Source organism: Diadema antillarum, unplaced genomic scaffold, assembly GCF_040938485.1.
Source record: "Diadema antillarum isolate AM-2024a unplaced genomic scaffold, OU_Dant_1.0 seq00000190_RagTag, whole genome shotgun sequence".
Classification (NCBI taxonomy): domain Eukaryota; kingdom Metazoa; phylum Echinodermata; class Echinoidea; order Diadematoida; family Diadematidae; genus Diadema; species Diadema antillarum.
Window position 1 is genome coordinate 270,150 of NW_027271254.1, and position 14,851 is coordinate 285,000.

General features: G+C 38.4%; 1 protein-coding gene across 1 annotated transcript in view; it reads right to left on the reverse strand.

Annotated features, from left to right (window-relative positions):
- Positions 1 to 5,649: 5,649 nt before the first annotated feature.
- LOC139728689 (ras-related protein Rab-37-like) overlaps positions 5,650 to 14,851 on the reverse strand; it is a 31,342-nt gene continuing 22,140 nt past the window's right edge. The window contains exon 4 of the mRNA XM_071639625.1: positions 5,650 to 14,851. This exon is cut by the window's right edge and continues 30 nt beyond it. Within this exon, the coding sequence (XP_071495726.1) occupies positions 14,779 to 14,851 (73 nt within the window). The 3' untranslated portion in view covers positions 5,650 to 14,778.

Consider the following 14,851-nt stretch of genomic DNA (forward strand, 5'->3'; position numbering starts at 1 on the left):
ATCATATACTAGATGTACACTAATCTATAAAAAAAGATAGATGATTGTTATCACTAACTCGTTGTTCCTTTTTAATCTTTGCATATCAATACCTTCATTTTACATTGTATGAGAGATAGCCTTCAATTAATGCAACCTAACGAGTATAAGGGACATGATGAATATCAATAGTCAATGAACAGAATTAAAAGAAAAATGGAGTGTTCACGTATGATATTGTGTGTTCATGCTGACGTAGTACTTTACATGACAAAATCAAGAATGTTTGCACACGCGAAGATTGAAGCATGGTTGATAGGCCTATAATATATAGGTATGATAGGTCTTATCTAGGATCTGCTAGCATTGGCTATAACTTATTAAACGATAATACATATTACGAGAAAATATAATCACGATAATAGCTGCGTTGTAGCTGTCATGGTGTTCGGTGTATTAGAAAGAAAAATACACATATGCACCCATCACATACAAATTGTATATGCTTTCTTGTTTTTTTTTTAAGTAGCACTTTACTGATGATGACAATGAATTGCTTTAAAGTGTTAAACTTATGTTACATCAAAGATGGCTAGATGGATGGATAGATGGATGGATATGCGATAGATGGATAAATAGATATACATAAAGTATGAGGGATGGTGTTCGTTATTCCCGAAGGTTCGTTAATCTGAAAATTAATAAGGACCGTTATTCCGAAGCACACAAATGTCCTATGCCTATTTGTTGATGTTCTTTTATCCGAAAATGAGGGTTTTTAATCCGAACAGACTTGTGTCGTTATTCCCGAGGGCAGTTATTCCGAAGATTTGTTAATCCGAAATTGAAATAAGGTCCGTTTTTCCGAAGGTTTGTTAATCTGCAATGATCTAAAGAAGGTGCGTATAAATACGAACCGTAAAAATTCTGAACCTTTTTTTTTTTTTTCGTTTTCCGGACAATGAACCCTCGGATAAACGACCCTGTCTCAAATTTTCGGATAAACAAAGATTAACTGCAACGGAATTAAAGAATAGATGTATAAAGAAATAAGCAGGTTAATAAATAGATATATGGATATACAACAGTATAGAAAGACCGATAGACATACAGATAGGTTTAGCGGATAGATAGAGAGACAGACAGTTTATAGGGAGACAGGTAGGCCTATACAGAAAACAGACATAGTAACTACAAAAATTGGCATGGGATATTTTCAATAAATTCCATTTTCTTGAAATCGTAATATGTCATTCGCTCACTCGTCCGTGGAAAGTTGATTTGTTCGATGTTGTATCTCAGAGTTCGCATGAGTCAACACGCCTACTTCATATAGCAGTCAAGCGCGATGCATTTTATTTACCTTGGCCCAAATTTGTCTTTGTCTTTTTTTTTTTTTTTTGTATTTTTATGCATGTGGTTCAATTCATACTCTTTGAGTGCAAACAGTACAGCTGAAGATACGGTATGACAGATTACCCACAGGCCACACTGAGTAAATTTTCGTGACACAGAAACCACGCAGGTTTAATTGCGATTACAATGAAACAACTAATGCTGTTAACTGTTGTCAAAAATATGTCGGAGGTTTAGAACTCCTATAAAGATTGTGCTTTTGTTACTGTCTGGTCGCGACTTTGTGCATTCAAGATGCCCATTCACTTGCACTCTCTGTTCGAGCTGTTTCCTCTGATTCTGCTCATCCTGCTGGTGATGCTAATGGCAGCCTTTCTGGCCTATTTTCACCGTCAACCAGTGAGGGAAAAAGACCAGTAATCAGTACCAGGCACACGATATTCTACAAGCACTGCTCATCAGAGAGAGAGGTAAGTTTGAGTACCTTGATATTGCCACTTCTTTCTCTTGTCTTCGCGATAACGTTGGATGTAATGTTGGATAGAGATGTTTGGATAAAGATTGTTGGATAGATGGATAGATAATAGGCCCTAAAGTAGGTGGTATAGCGTCATAATGCATGCCTTCAAAAGTACATGAATGCATGATTTATACTTACACATAGGCCTACATACATTCAGACAGACAGACAGGTATACATACATATATACATAATTATACACGTATATTATGTGATTATGTGTGTGTGCTTGTGTGAATTGGAATCAATTTATAGGTTTGTAAAATTGCAATGTTACATAATACTGGGACACCTTTGGTATGTGATCAAATTTCACATTCAAAGACGAGTTGAAATGCACTTGCTGTATAATAACTAACTAAAACAAATATCTTTATGATATAATTTCAGGAATATCTCTGGACGAGGAGAACATGGAATAATTTATGTGAGACAGACATAACTATGCTCACGTTGTGGGTCTCAGTGCAGTATTTTGGGACCCGGAAGTCCTGCCGATAGACAGCCGATGTCCTGCCGATGTGCTATATGCTGGAAGAAATCTCCAAGAGCTTAGGAGGATCCGAGCTACAATGTGTACAAAAGAGAACACGCAGCTATCTTTGTTGATTTTTGAAAGAATTAATTCTTCAGAATTCGGGTTGAGAGGTCATCATCTCGACCTGGAATATCCGCGACAAGAAGTCGAAATGAATTTCAACTCCGCAGCTATACGAGAGCGTACAAGATTCCGACTAACGACCGGGGTGTATGTACAATTTCTGCGATAGCACGTGTTCACTACTCCTAGATCGTAGATATTTGTGACTAACAAACTTATGAGGACTGTCAAAATATTGATGTAGTACATGTATCAGTGATACAAATTCTGTCTATATCAAATGTTACATTTTGGAGCGTTAAATATGGATGCAAGAACCAACTGAAAAAAAAAAACACGCTTGGGAGTAGATACGTTGAGAGGGGTATGGTTTAAGTTGTAGACAATCGTTGACAATGGTATGTTATCGCCGCGATCGTGACTCAGATGACCAAATACATGTATGAAAGAAGATTATAAAATACCATCGAGCGTTTGGGCCTGAAGGCCTATATCAGAATCTTTGTAAGGTGTTAAACCGAAACCTTATGAATCGCAGCTAATGGAATTGCTATTAATGTTTTAAAACCTATCATGAACAATGATGAATACACTTTGCACTATGCGATAGACCGGTGCGTTATTTCTTGATATATAGTTCCTATTGTAAAACCACGTTTCAGATGGATCACGACGAAGATTTCCGAAATCCACATGATTCAATAACATGTGTTAAGACTGTACCTTGTGCATTACTACTTTTTCATTAAAAAAAAAAAGCTGTTGAAAGCTTTTTAATAAACAGCTGTTGAAAATACGACAGCGCCCATCAGATTCGTGACATCAAGAAGTACACATTCGTAGACATTCAGACGGTATTTTTTTTTTTTTTTTTTTGTATAATTGTAGTGTAGGAACATATTTCTGGTGCACTCCACTGAGTATGCCCACTATCTGATTCTGGGGCCTTTCACAGAAAAGAAATCTCAGAGAACGATTTGCCAAGAACAAAATTTACAATATCGTTGTAAAGTATATGGCATTCGATATAATTATATACCATTTCCTCACGCGCTTCTCTTATACTTCTGGAATTGGTCGCCAACGGAAATAGATTTTTTTTTTTTTAGTAAATTAGAAAGTATATATAGGGGAACTACCATCAGTTGTATCATAATTATCTGACTGAAATATGAGGATGTTTGTATTTGCATGATTTCCTCTATTTCATGTCCACCCCCGTCTCTCTCTCATAAGAATTCGCACGCTTGCGAATGATTGTGCACCTGAGAATTAAGGGGTATCAACATTATGTGGCCATAGCCAGTCATTTTGACAAAATTATCCTGCTATAGTTCTGAATCAAGAACATTACCGATCCCTAACATCGTGGGGATAGCGAGGGCGTTTACACAGAGTATTCTGTTTTGAAAGATTGAGTGGCTGAGGTGATGAAGAGCATGCACCTGCCTATAGATGTGTTAAAAATTGAATATCAATGACACTATAAACAAATAGAAAAGAAAGACGGACGTAACAGAGCCACACTGTACATGTTCATTCTTATTTTTCTATCTTCACGATGGAATCTTCAGAAAAAACCCCACATATACATATAATTATACAGTGTACATGTAGAATCATGACTAAAGTATTTTCTACTCGATTGTTAATGATATCTCCCGCTATATACATCTTGGAAAATATTGTGATATTATTTTGGAGATTTCATTAATGTATTAAAGAAATTTTAGGAATATATGACAAGTGCTTGACGTAAATAGTTAAGAGGAAAATTAAGCCATCTCGTAGGTTGTCAACCCAAAATGTCATCTTTCTTCAAGCTTCTGTCTGTCAAGCTTGATAAGAATAGATATTACGGCACTACCGTCCGTGAAGATGATCCATGTTGGCATATTATCTTGGAAATTGATGCTCGCTTTAAAGGGAACCTCCGGAAGATTTTCAGACTTTTACATTTGAACAACTATAAATAAGTTATACTGTGTACAGAGTTTCAGAATTTATAGTGACTAGGATGAGGTATAATGTTTTCAAAATTTATAAGAAATTGCAATGAACAAGGACGATGACATGGCAGCCTCACCATGAGAATGCACAAGTTGGGGCTCAAGGAAGCAGAAAAAAGAAGGCGGCATGCATAGATTCTAAACAGGCGGACTTATTAAGCAAGCGGTATTGTAATGGAATTACACTGCTACATTTCTGAAATATGTGAGGCTCCTATTATATGTCATCAACACTATTTAGTGTAAATTGTTTAAGATTTTCAGATTATTGGTTTCTCTGCTCAAGGGCCACGATAAATTCCACAAATCTATACATAGAACTGTTGATTTATGCATTACATGATGTGAAATTATGAAAATCGTCTGCAATGCCCCTTTCAATATAATATGATGTAATCGATTGATCTCACTTCACATGTCATCATTGTTTCTGCAATTGCAAACCATCACCCCTTCTAGTTCCCCTATCCATATATGACGCTTAAATGCTTCTGACCCCTATACTTCCTCGTTGATTCCGAATGCCTTGTGTAATGTTTGAAAACAATGTCTGTCCCTCTGTCTTCTTTCTACCAGTCTGCAGCTTTATTTCATTCTGTCATTCTCTAACCATAAGCAAGAATATATATACATATATATATATATATATATATATATATATATATATATATATATATATATATATACATATATATATATATATAAACATATATATATATAAACATATATATATATATATATATTATATATATATATACATACATATATATATATATATATATATATATATATATATATATATATATATATATATAGTACATAATACCTCCTTATTTCTCATTCATTCAATCACTCAATCAATCAATCAATCAACCAATCGACCAATCAATCAGTCAATCAACCGATCTATCTCTCTACCTTGCAGTCACTTGCAGAGCCCTTCTCATCTGTCATTGCACCATGATGTATTTCACCCTTTCTCTCTCTTTTTACTCCTTATTTCTGTCTGTCGGCCAATGTTTCTCATACTAAATCTCTCTCATTCTCTTTCTCTCTCATCTATTACAAGCATATTATCCATGCTTTCAATCTCTATGTATACCTCTCTCTCCCTCTCTCTCTCTGTATCAACCATTTGAATAGGAAACATATGAAACATATCGTGCAAATATTCCTTTGGCCCGATGACATACAACGTGTGCAATGTTTTCTCTCTCTGTCTTTATTCATATAATCTTTCTCTTCATTTCTACAATGAGACACAAAAATATTCAAGGAAAGAAGTATAGCAAGGTTTATAAATACAAGTTGAATAGCCACAATATCTCTCACTGGCCAGTTGATGGAAAGTTCTGAAAACACAATGAATATTCATGCACAGGAGGCCAGCCAATGAAATTTCATGTCGTGGTGACCAAGTAGCAGTTATTACAGTGGTCGACCAATCAAAGCAGTCTAAAGGATCTCTATAGTATATACAAGAGTTTTTTAAACAATCTTTTCATAATCATATATTTCTTTTATACAATTTTTTGTCATCATTCCCATATGCCGTACCACCACCATATACCATGAATGTCACTGATAAATATTCGACAAGGGAAAAGGGATATACAGTGGTATACAGCCCACACTCCAATTTTTTTCCTATATCGTGAACGGCAAATAAATACCAATATGATTATAAACACAACAACACATGGTACTTTATGCATATGATTACAAGAACTAAATGAGTATGGCCTGAAACAATGCCACAGAACTTATCCACCTCCCAATCTTAATATCATTCATCACACAAACAAATTCCCCATCACTTGGAGAACAACTTCCCCACCACTTGAAGAACAACTTTACCCACTACATGGAGATTAACTTTCTCCAACATTGGGAAAATAAATTCCCCCATCATTCGGAGAACTTTTCAAACCACTTAAAAAAAAACAACTTTCCCCAACACTTGGAGAACAATTTTCCCTCATCACTTTGAGAGGGGGAAAAACACAAAACAAGAAATGGTTTCCATGGAAACACACACCCTTTCAGTATTGCACAAAATGTTTACCCTAAGCTTGTCCTTTAATGATGACCAATGACCATCAAAGAATTCATCCAAAAGTGAGAAAGCTGGTCTGGGGGGAAAGCACTGCAGAGAGGGAGTTCAGCTCATGTGACAACTTGAACTTGAAATCAGACAAAATAATACAAACACTACAACCACTTGAATGCTTTCAACTCAGACAGTGACCTGTAAAGCTTGTCGAAAATAGCTTTGTGTGTGACAGTATGACTGTTTTCTTGCAGTAATCCTGATGTGTTTTGTGCAGAGAAATTCATCAATCTCACACTTTAATAGCAAATGAAATATTTTCTCATTGATTCTGCTCATGACATATTTAGGCCATTGATACAACCCTGTGAGAACATCTATACCTGTGGTACATGCTATTATCAAGAGAAGGGGCACTTATACTGGCAAGAAAAATCCAAAGCTTTTCTCAAATGTCCGCTTTTTCACTGAAAATTGCCAGGCAGCCATTTGTACACTCACCAACAAACACAAAATTGCAAAAAACTATTCTCTAAAATCACATTTTTGTCTGAAACTCAAGTGGTCTATTGCCAGTTTTTGCTAATGTAAATGCTGAAAATGTGGGTTTTGTGGTTACAGGACTCCCTCCACTATGTGCCTTTGAATGATCATCCATGATTACTTCTTCTTACATACAACTCTTGTTTGCAGTGATGCACAGTGTATCACATGTTGCAGCTGCAAGTCACAAGTGCTCACTACTGATTCTAAAAACCAACGGTAGGCAAACTCAGAGGTTTTTGCACAGGTCTTTCTTCAAATGTAAATAATTGAAAAGAGAAAGACTAAACCGAACCGAACCAAACCAAACATACTTTTTCTCTCGAATTGGAGCTTTTCCTTAGTACATGGTCCAAGAGATCATACTTTGGTCAATTTTCACACAAGGCAAATTAGGAGACTCGTGCAAAGGTTCTATAAATTGCATCATCATATCAGTCATTCTTAAAATAGAGTGGCATGACCATACAATGGTGCACAACCATATCAGTTAAATATTCTCAACAGACCACACGCCATCAAGGACAGTGGACTGATAGTCAAACTGTCATACTTTAAAAAAAAAAATCTTTTTACCCCGCCTGCCTTAAAATCACCATTTTCCATGACTCTTTTCCGGACAGAATTCTTCTTTCATATCAACTCAGTGGAAATAATTAGCATTCTGAATGGCTATAGGACTCTTGAAGCATAACTGTCTAGAGCCAACAGAACTTGTCACACGGAAAAGGAAAAGTAGCAATCACAGTCACAGAGGCGATTATAGTCAAGTTCTCATATCCACAGTAAATAGCTTTGTTTGGCTCGTTATACAGCTTCCATGATTTCCATTTTTAATGGAATTTAAGGAATATTGTATTTTGTATAGAAATGGAAATATGCACATCTCCCCAAGTGTTATTTCACATGTATCTACTGTAATCTTTTAATAGTACACAATGTATTTGACAAGATTAACTATAGAAATGAGACCACAGGGTAAAAAAAAACCACACAAAACAGAAACAAACCAACTACACCAAGAAATAAAAAAGTGTGGTTCAGTTAACGGGACATTCAGTCACTGTACCGACTTATCTATATGATAAATGCAATCAACAAAACACGTTGTGCTACAAAAACACAGTATGGCAGTATAGTAGAATTACACATTCACATTGGTTTTCCCACTTGCCAATGTCTCCAAAATGCCTTGTCAATCTGCCAAGAGCTGTCAGGACACATGTGGAGACATCGTAGAGTTTTGCTAGCAGTCTGCCCAGAAGTTGATCATGTTCACAGAGATACTGGCATCTTTTCAACTTTGATTTCATACCATCGACACACACAAAAAAAGGTTTACAGTTTTCTAGTACTGGAATAATATGCCCTCCATCTTCTTTCCTAATAGTATTCTGAGATATCATACTATACACCCCGTGGTGGATAGTGACAGCTACTAACATTAGCTTTACGTGAAGTACTGTCTATGTAGTCAAATCATCTTAAGCTTGAAGTTTTGACACTTTTAACCAAAATATAAGCCACGGTCACACTGGCAAAAGATCGAGAAGTTTGACTGCTGGTGTGATTGCATGACAAGAGATGATGAAGACTTCGTGATCTTAAACTTCTTGATCTTTTGCCAGTCTGCCCACACCTATAGATACCATAATTATACAATGTATTAAAAAAGAATTGTCTCTCGATATGACTAAAAATGTATGTGAGTTCAACTGAGAACAGTTTCAAATGCACATACACAACGACAAGGTATTTCCAGCTGTGCAAGTTGTATCTTAATGGGAAAATTTAACCTGAACACTTCATGCCTGTAGCAGCATTCCAAATTGCTTCTGCACTCAAGATATAAAAGCATAAAAAAACCCAAACAACAACAACCTGCCAATCAATTAACAAGGATACATACTAACAGGAATACTGACATCCATTCTGTATCAGATTACTGCATCCGCAGTTCGGCATTCGTCAGCCAACAGGGTTTAGGTCTCACAAGGAGATTTTGATGGGAGCATGCTTGTTCAAGATGCTGATGCCTGCTGATGGTGTTACCTGGATCTGGAACATCTGCAAACGTCGCTGCAAATCACACATTGGCCTCCTCAGCCAAAGCAAGACACAAAACAAATGATTACTGTGTAAGTGGATATTTTCGCGCGATTAATTTTTTGCGCTTGGCCGGGTAAGAAGAGTTTCGCGTGTTTTTAATTCCGCGGAATCAAGACATCACGCACAGGAACATATGGCAAGCAAAAATATTCGCGTGCTTTTATTTTCGCGCTAGTTTGTGGATGCATGAAATGCGCGAAAATTTCAACATCGCGAAAATTTCCACTTTTACAGTAACTTATTAATGCTGACTAGAACAAACTGAAGTTGATTGATTGAAGACGTCATCCTTGTCATCGAGGGAAAAGAGACCCCTGGTCAGGCTGAAATGGACTGAGCACAAATGTAGAGAAAGCTCGGAAATGGATGTCACCATACTTAGGTAATCTCATTTTCAACTAGTCACATATGGTTGCACTAGTAAGAAATCAGCATGTAAGAAGAGACCTAGCTGCCACTGATAAAGCTGTATACATTATGGCAAAGGAAGAAAGTAATCACAAACCATATCACCAACCACAACACCATTAGCCCTTTCTGTGCCAGGGACTTTGGACAGTGTGTACAATGCTAAGGAGTTCTCTGTGTCAATTGGCACACAAGGGGTTAATCGGGACTGATTGTAAAGTTCATTGGGCTGTATGTGGTGGCATGTCTGCTTGTAGCTGGTGGCAGCATGCCATACAACTGCAGAAATAATCTTGCCATTTAATTGCTGCCTGTCACATGGTCATCTTGTGGCTATTTTCATTATCATGCATGCATTTGTTGTTTGTTTTATTTCCATCTGAGAGGATGGCTGGATAGCCCATATTCAGCTGCAATAGCTGGTCTTCCATGGGGCCCGGTTGGATGTTAGGTGGGAACAACTTCACTGGGTTAAACAGCCCCAAACTTTGCCATTAATAAACGAAGCAGGATCTTTTACGTGCACGACTTGTGATTCTCTCGCACACGGGACCTCCATTTTATGTTCTACCCCAGGGACAGTGTTGTATGAAACAATGTGTGAATTGTGAAAACAATCTTTGGAAAAAACCCCCCAACCAAATAAGATCAGAATCGCTTGTCTGCCTACAATGTATACTTGAGTAAACACGCAAAGCCTTATAAGAAGCAGGATATAATATTTCCTATTAATCAAAGATATTAATCTAATGAAGGTGGTTTTTTTCTATACCGGTACCTATTGAGCATACATCAAACAAAGATGCTTGTGGACCTCATCACGCAATCTGCGACCAACATGCTCACTAGTACTGGACTCTTTTGGTATAATATCTGATCTTAGCATGAGCTTCTCTACAAAATAATGATTGCACCAGCAAGAATTCCACATTTTCATGCAATATGATACACCTATTAAATGTATGACGTGGCCAAACAATATCATTGTCTCATTGCTTCATCACAATATCCGTTCATTGCTAATCTACTGCAACGGACGAACATAACATCATCTGCATGTCTTCAAAAAATACCACACAAGTGCACAGTAAAATATCCTAAAGCCCCAGTCACATATAAACACGGATCCTCAAGGATCCCGACGATGATCCGGAGAGTTCCGGGATAGTTTCGCCCTGGATGGAGCATCAAACGAGCGTTGATGACTGGGCACATGGTATCAACACGGCATCTACGCAGCGCTTACACGGACCATGCCGGACCCACCTGGCAACTACATGGTCCATGCCCGAAGAGCGTGGCGTCTACACGGACCACCACAGCAGCCACACGGACCATCCCGGATTGCTTGGCCAACATGGCAGTCCCCAGATGACGCCGGATGTTTTTGACCTTTAAAAGTTGCCGTGTTGGCCTCCCGAATGTCCACGGATGTCCAAGGGATCAACACGGATCTCTCCCCAGACCACCCCAGATCAGATCCGGGGTGATCCGGCATGTCTATGTGACTGGGGCTTTGCAAAGCATGAATCTTTGCATTTGAGTTGCTGTTTTTTTTCTCATGAATACAAGATGAGTTGTATATGAGTTCTACTGGGCAAGCACATAGATATTCAAAACATTGTGAAGAAAAACTCTCACAAATGATGTACATTGGCCTTATTATCATCATTATCATAATCTATTATGATTATTTTTTTTTTTGTAACAGCTAGAGCACCATATGATGCGACGCTATATTGTAATGAGCCTCTTTGGTCAAACATGAAAAAGGAATGCATCTTATAATTATATGTTAGATGAGATTACATCCACATGCGAGAGAAAATTAATACCACACCTACTACATAATAGGCAGACTTGACCATTGCATACACCTCATAAAAAGCTACAGCGGAGCAACATGCTCTCTTGTGACGTAACGATTTCCAGACAAACCCAGTCTGGATATCACACGTTACCATAGCATCAACGATGTGGAGGATCATGATGACGAATACAAAACATAGCTTCCTTAGTGAGGCTGTCTCCCCTTTGATTCAAAGAGGGCATCTCATTGGCATAGAGACTAGGTGGCAACCTTGTGGGGACTTGAGTCTACCTAGTCACAGAGTGACTCCGCAATGTCTCCGCCATGTCACCTGGAGTCTAGCCTGGTCTCCGTGGAGTGACGAGAGAATAAAACACGTTTGATTTTTTCAGAGACTTTTTTTCACAGTCTCGAAAGGTCTCAGGGATGTTGCGGCAGTGTCTCCCTAGTTGCACCCAAGTCGCCAAGACTAATTTTTGTCTGCAAAGTCTCAGAGACATGTCTTTGACCTTGCCGAGACCCTTGGTGATCTACCGCGAGATTTCTCTGCCTCTGAGGAGAAGTCGCAGTGACGTCTCCGCAACTTCCTGGCGAATAAATTGTCACCATGTTTGAAGACATCTCACGGGTCGCCCTAGAGTCACCTTCTTGGTGAAAGCACAAGCTATTCTTTTGTCTTTCGAGACTTATGAGTCATGGCAGTCGTAGTGACATCTCCTCCAGTGGGACAGGCCCTTTAAGACGACATCACAAATCCAAAATGGCTTTCTTCATGTGATTGTCCCCTTGATAATGTAAGCTTATACTCATGGCGCTGGCTGTGATATGTCAGGCTGAGCATGATATGAAAAATTAAATCATTGTCACATCATCTCTAGCTTCAGCTGAAAGTGAGTGCTTGAACAAAGAGATAAAACAACACCATCAAAAACTTGATTGTCTCAAACACAGCATGACATGAAGTTAAAGTTAGTGCACGTCCTGAACCTATTTTGACACACACATGTAGAATGCAAAGAATGTGTCTCGTTTGTGCATGCCATCTACACTTATCAGATATTTTACAAGACCCTTGATACCACACTAAAAGCACACATGTTATATCAAAATCCTTCTAAAGTTGCAATCTATAAATGCTTAGTCCCATACATAGATTCTTGTGGAAGAGGGTGTGTGACAAAGAGTGAACACAGGGCTTCTGTTCTACAACTCAAGGATTTGAGACATCCACACAAAGACAGGAATGTTGAATATACTTTTGCTGGGAATGTTTACTCAAAAAACAGAGATGATAGTACTTTTTTCTCCCTCCAATTCAACATATTATGTTCACCAGAACTTAAGCGACTGCCAAGACATGGTTACACACATTCAGAGTATAGTGTATTAATCACCTCTACACACCAAGGTTCCCTTTTTGAATCCTTCATTTGCAGAGATGAAAGAACAAGAAGAGTATAAATGCTGCAGTGAAAATTCCCATCTGAATTCAGTTTCAATGCTATCTCCACTCTTCATTCGAGCTCCTCAAGAAAATTAGTGCCAACATCACCATGATTGCGACAAAATATTTTGACCAGACTGTGCAACGGCATGGAGGTCTATCTGTTACCATTCTGAACTTAGGAGAAGGGTAACAATTCCTTTAAAAAATCAGTGAAAAGGAAAGAATAAATTATTTGGCAATATTGATCCAATTCACTGCAAGACTTCACCATCTTCATAGACTTTGTACAGAACCCATTAGGTCTCAATAGATGTTAAGAAACATCAGCCATCACTGTCTTGTAACCCAACACTCAGATGGAAATTAAGTGAATGTGTGTTTGTTTGTATTTTTTTTTTCAGGGGGAGGGGGTGGGAGGAAATGATATGGGCAAAATGGATTGACAATTTAAGAAGAATGTTACCAAAATGGGTATTAAATCAGCAAAAATCTCAGAGCCAATTCAGATTATCCTTACTTTGCTTTATTTTTAAAAAATACTTAGCAGCAGTGCTACATAAGAAAAGACAGGAAAAGCATGACTCAGAACCTCACAAGAAAAGGAGTCAATTTAGAGCAGTCAGTTGTCAATCACTTCCAATGGGCGTGGTCTAATTGATCTCACTGTTAACTCCAGCTCATGTCAGATTGTACCCCTCTTATGAGGGAAGCTCTTATCTCTGTGTCAAACATACAAAATTCTTATCATGACAGCAATCTACCAGCTAACAACCCTCTTTCATTTCCAGCACCTTTCCCTGAAAAGAAAAGAAAAGAATAATCTCTTCAATATCATATGGCCATGATCTTGTATAGAAAATGAAATAACAAAAAACAACAAAAATCATCGCAGTTTGAAGGAATAAAATTAGACCCTCTTCAAGAAACTTTTTGAATACAATATTTGGAGTGATACACAGCTCCCTGCACTTCTGTCTTTCACCCTTTGTTGATGGAATATGTAAATATATTCCAGCTGAAAATTACACTGAGCCACTGTCCAATATCAGAACCTTGTTTTGCGGAAGAAGAACTGGTGCTCAAATCATTGTATCCTTTCACACTCGTACCACCCTGAGTGCATGCGGTCGGATCTCTTGGCCTTCTCGACTCGAGATGTGTCGCGTAAACTCTTTCTCCCTATTCTGTCGTCTTCCTACCATCTTCCATCCATTGGGCAACATGTCTTCACGGCACTGTTCAATAAAACTAGACAGACTAGTTTTCCATTTGCCTTTCAAAAGTGTTCCCTCCCTAGCCATATTCTAAACAAGCAAGACTCGTCAGAAAAGGCCCTCATATTCCGATGATTGCTGGGGTAAGTTTGGAACCAAAATCTTGTTTCAATGTTTTTCTTTTTTCCATCTCTACAGCTGAAAGGTCTCTTCTTTTTCCTCTACTGGCAGTCTTGCTTCAGTGAGCAATACATCGCTGCAGCCACACCCTGCAGTGGCGAAACATTTTGGCGACGGACGGCGGTGACCTAAAGGGCGCCCTCAACCGTATCTTGAGAAGCAGATTGGTCTCTACACCGATCTGCACTCATTCAAAACCCATTCTTTCCACCAAGCTGCGCTCGTCAATCCTCAAACATTTTTTTTCTTTTTTTTTTGTAGATAAACCTTTCTGGCAGTGACAAGTTCGCTGGACCGGGGTACACCTCCAAAAACTCTCTCCACCAAGCAGTGCGATTCAGGATGGCAACAAGTTACGTCGTGCCTCAGGTGATCAAGCGATCTCTTTGGCGTAAGTTTGACTATCCGCCACTCCAAAATACATCCTGTCTTTATTTCAAACCCACTTTTATTTTTTTTTTGTGCTTGCCTTTCAGCTAGTGTCCAGTCACTGGTACAGGCAAGCTACGGCATCCGCGGCAGGTCAAAGGTTACAAAAGGGATGTGTTCGTCTTATGAGCAACAACTTGTTGGTGTCTGCTTCTGCTGCTCGACAAACTCTCGGACGTTGAACTTTGGATCGTTT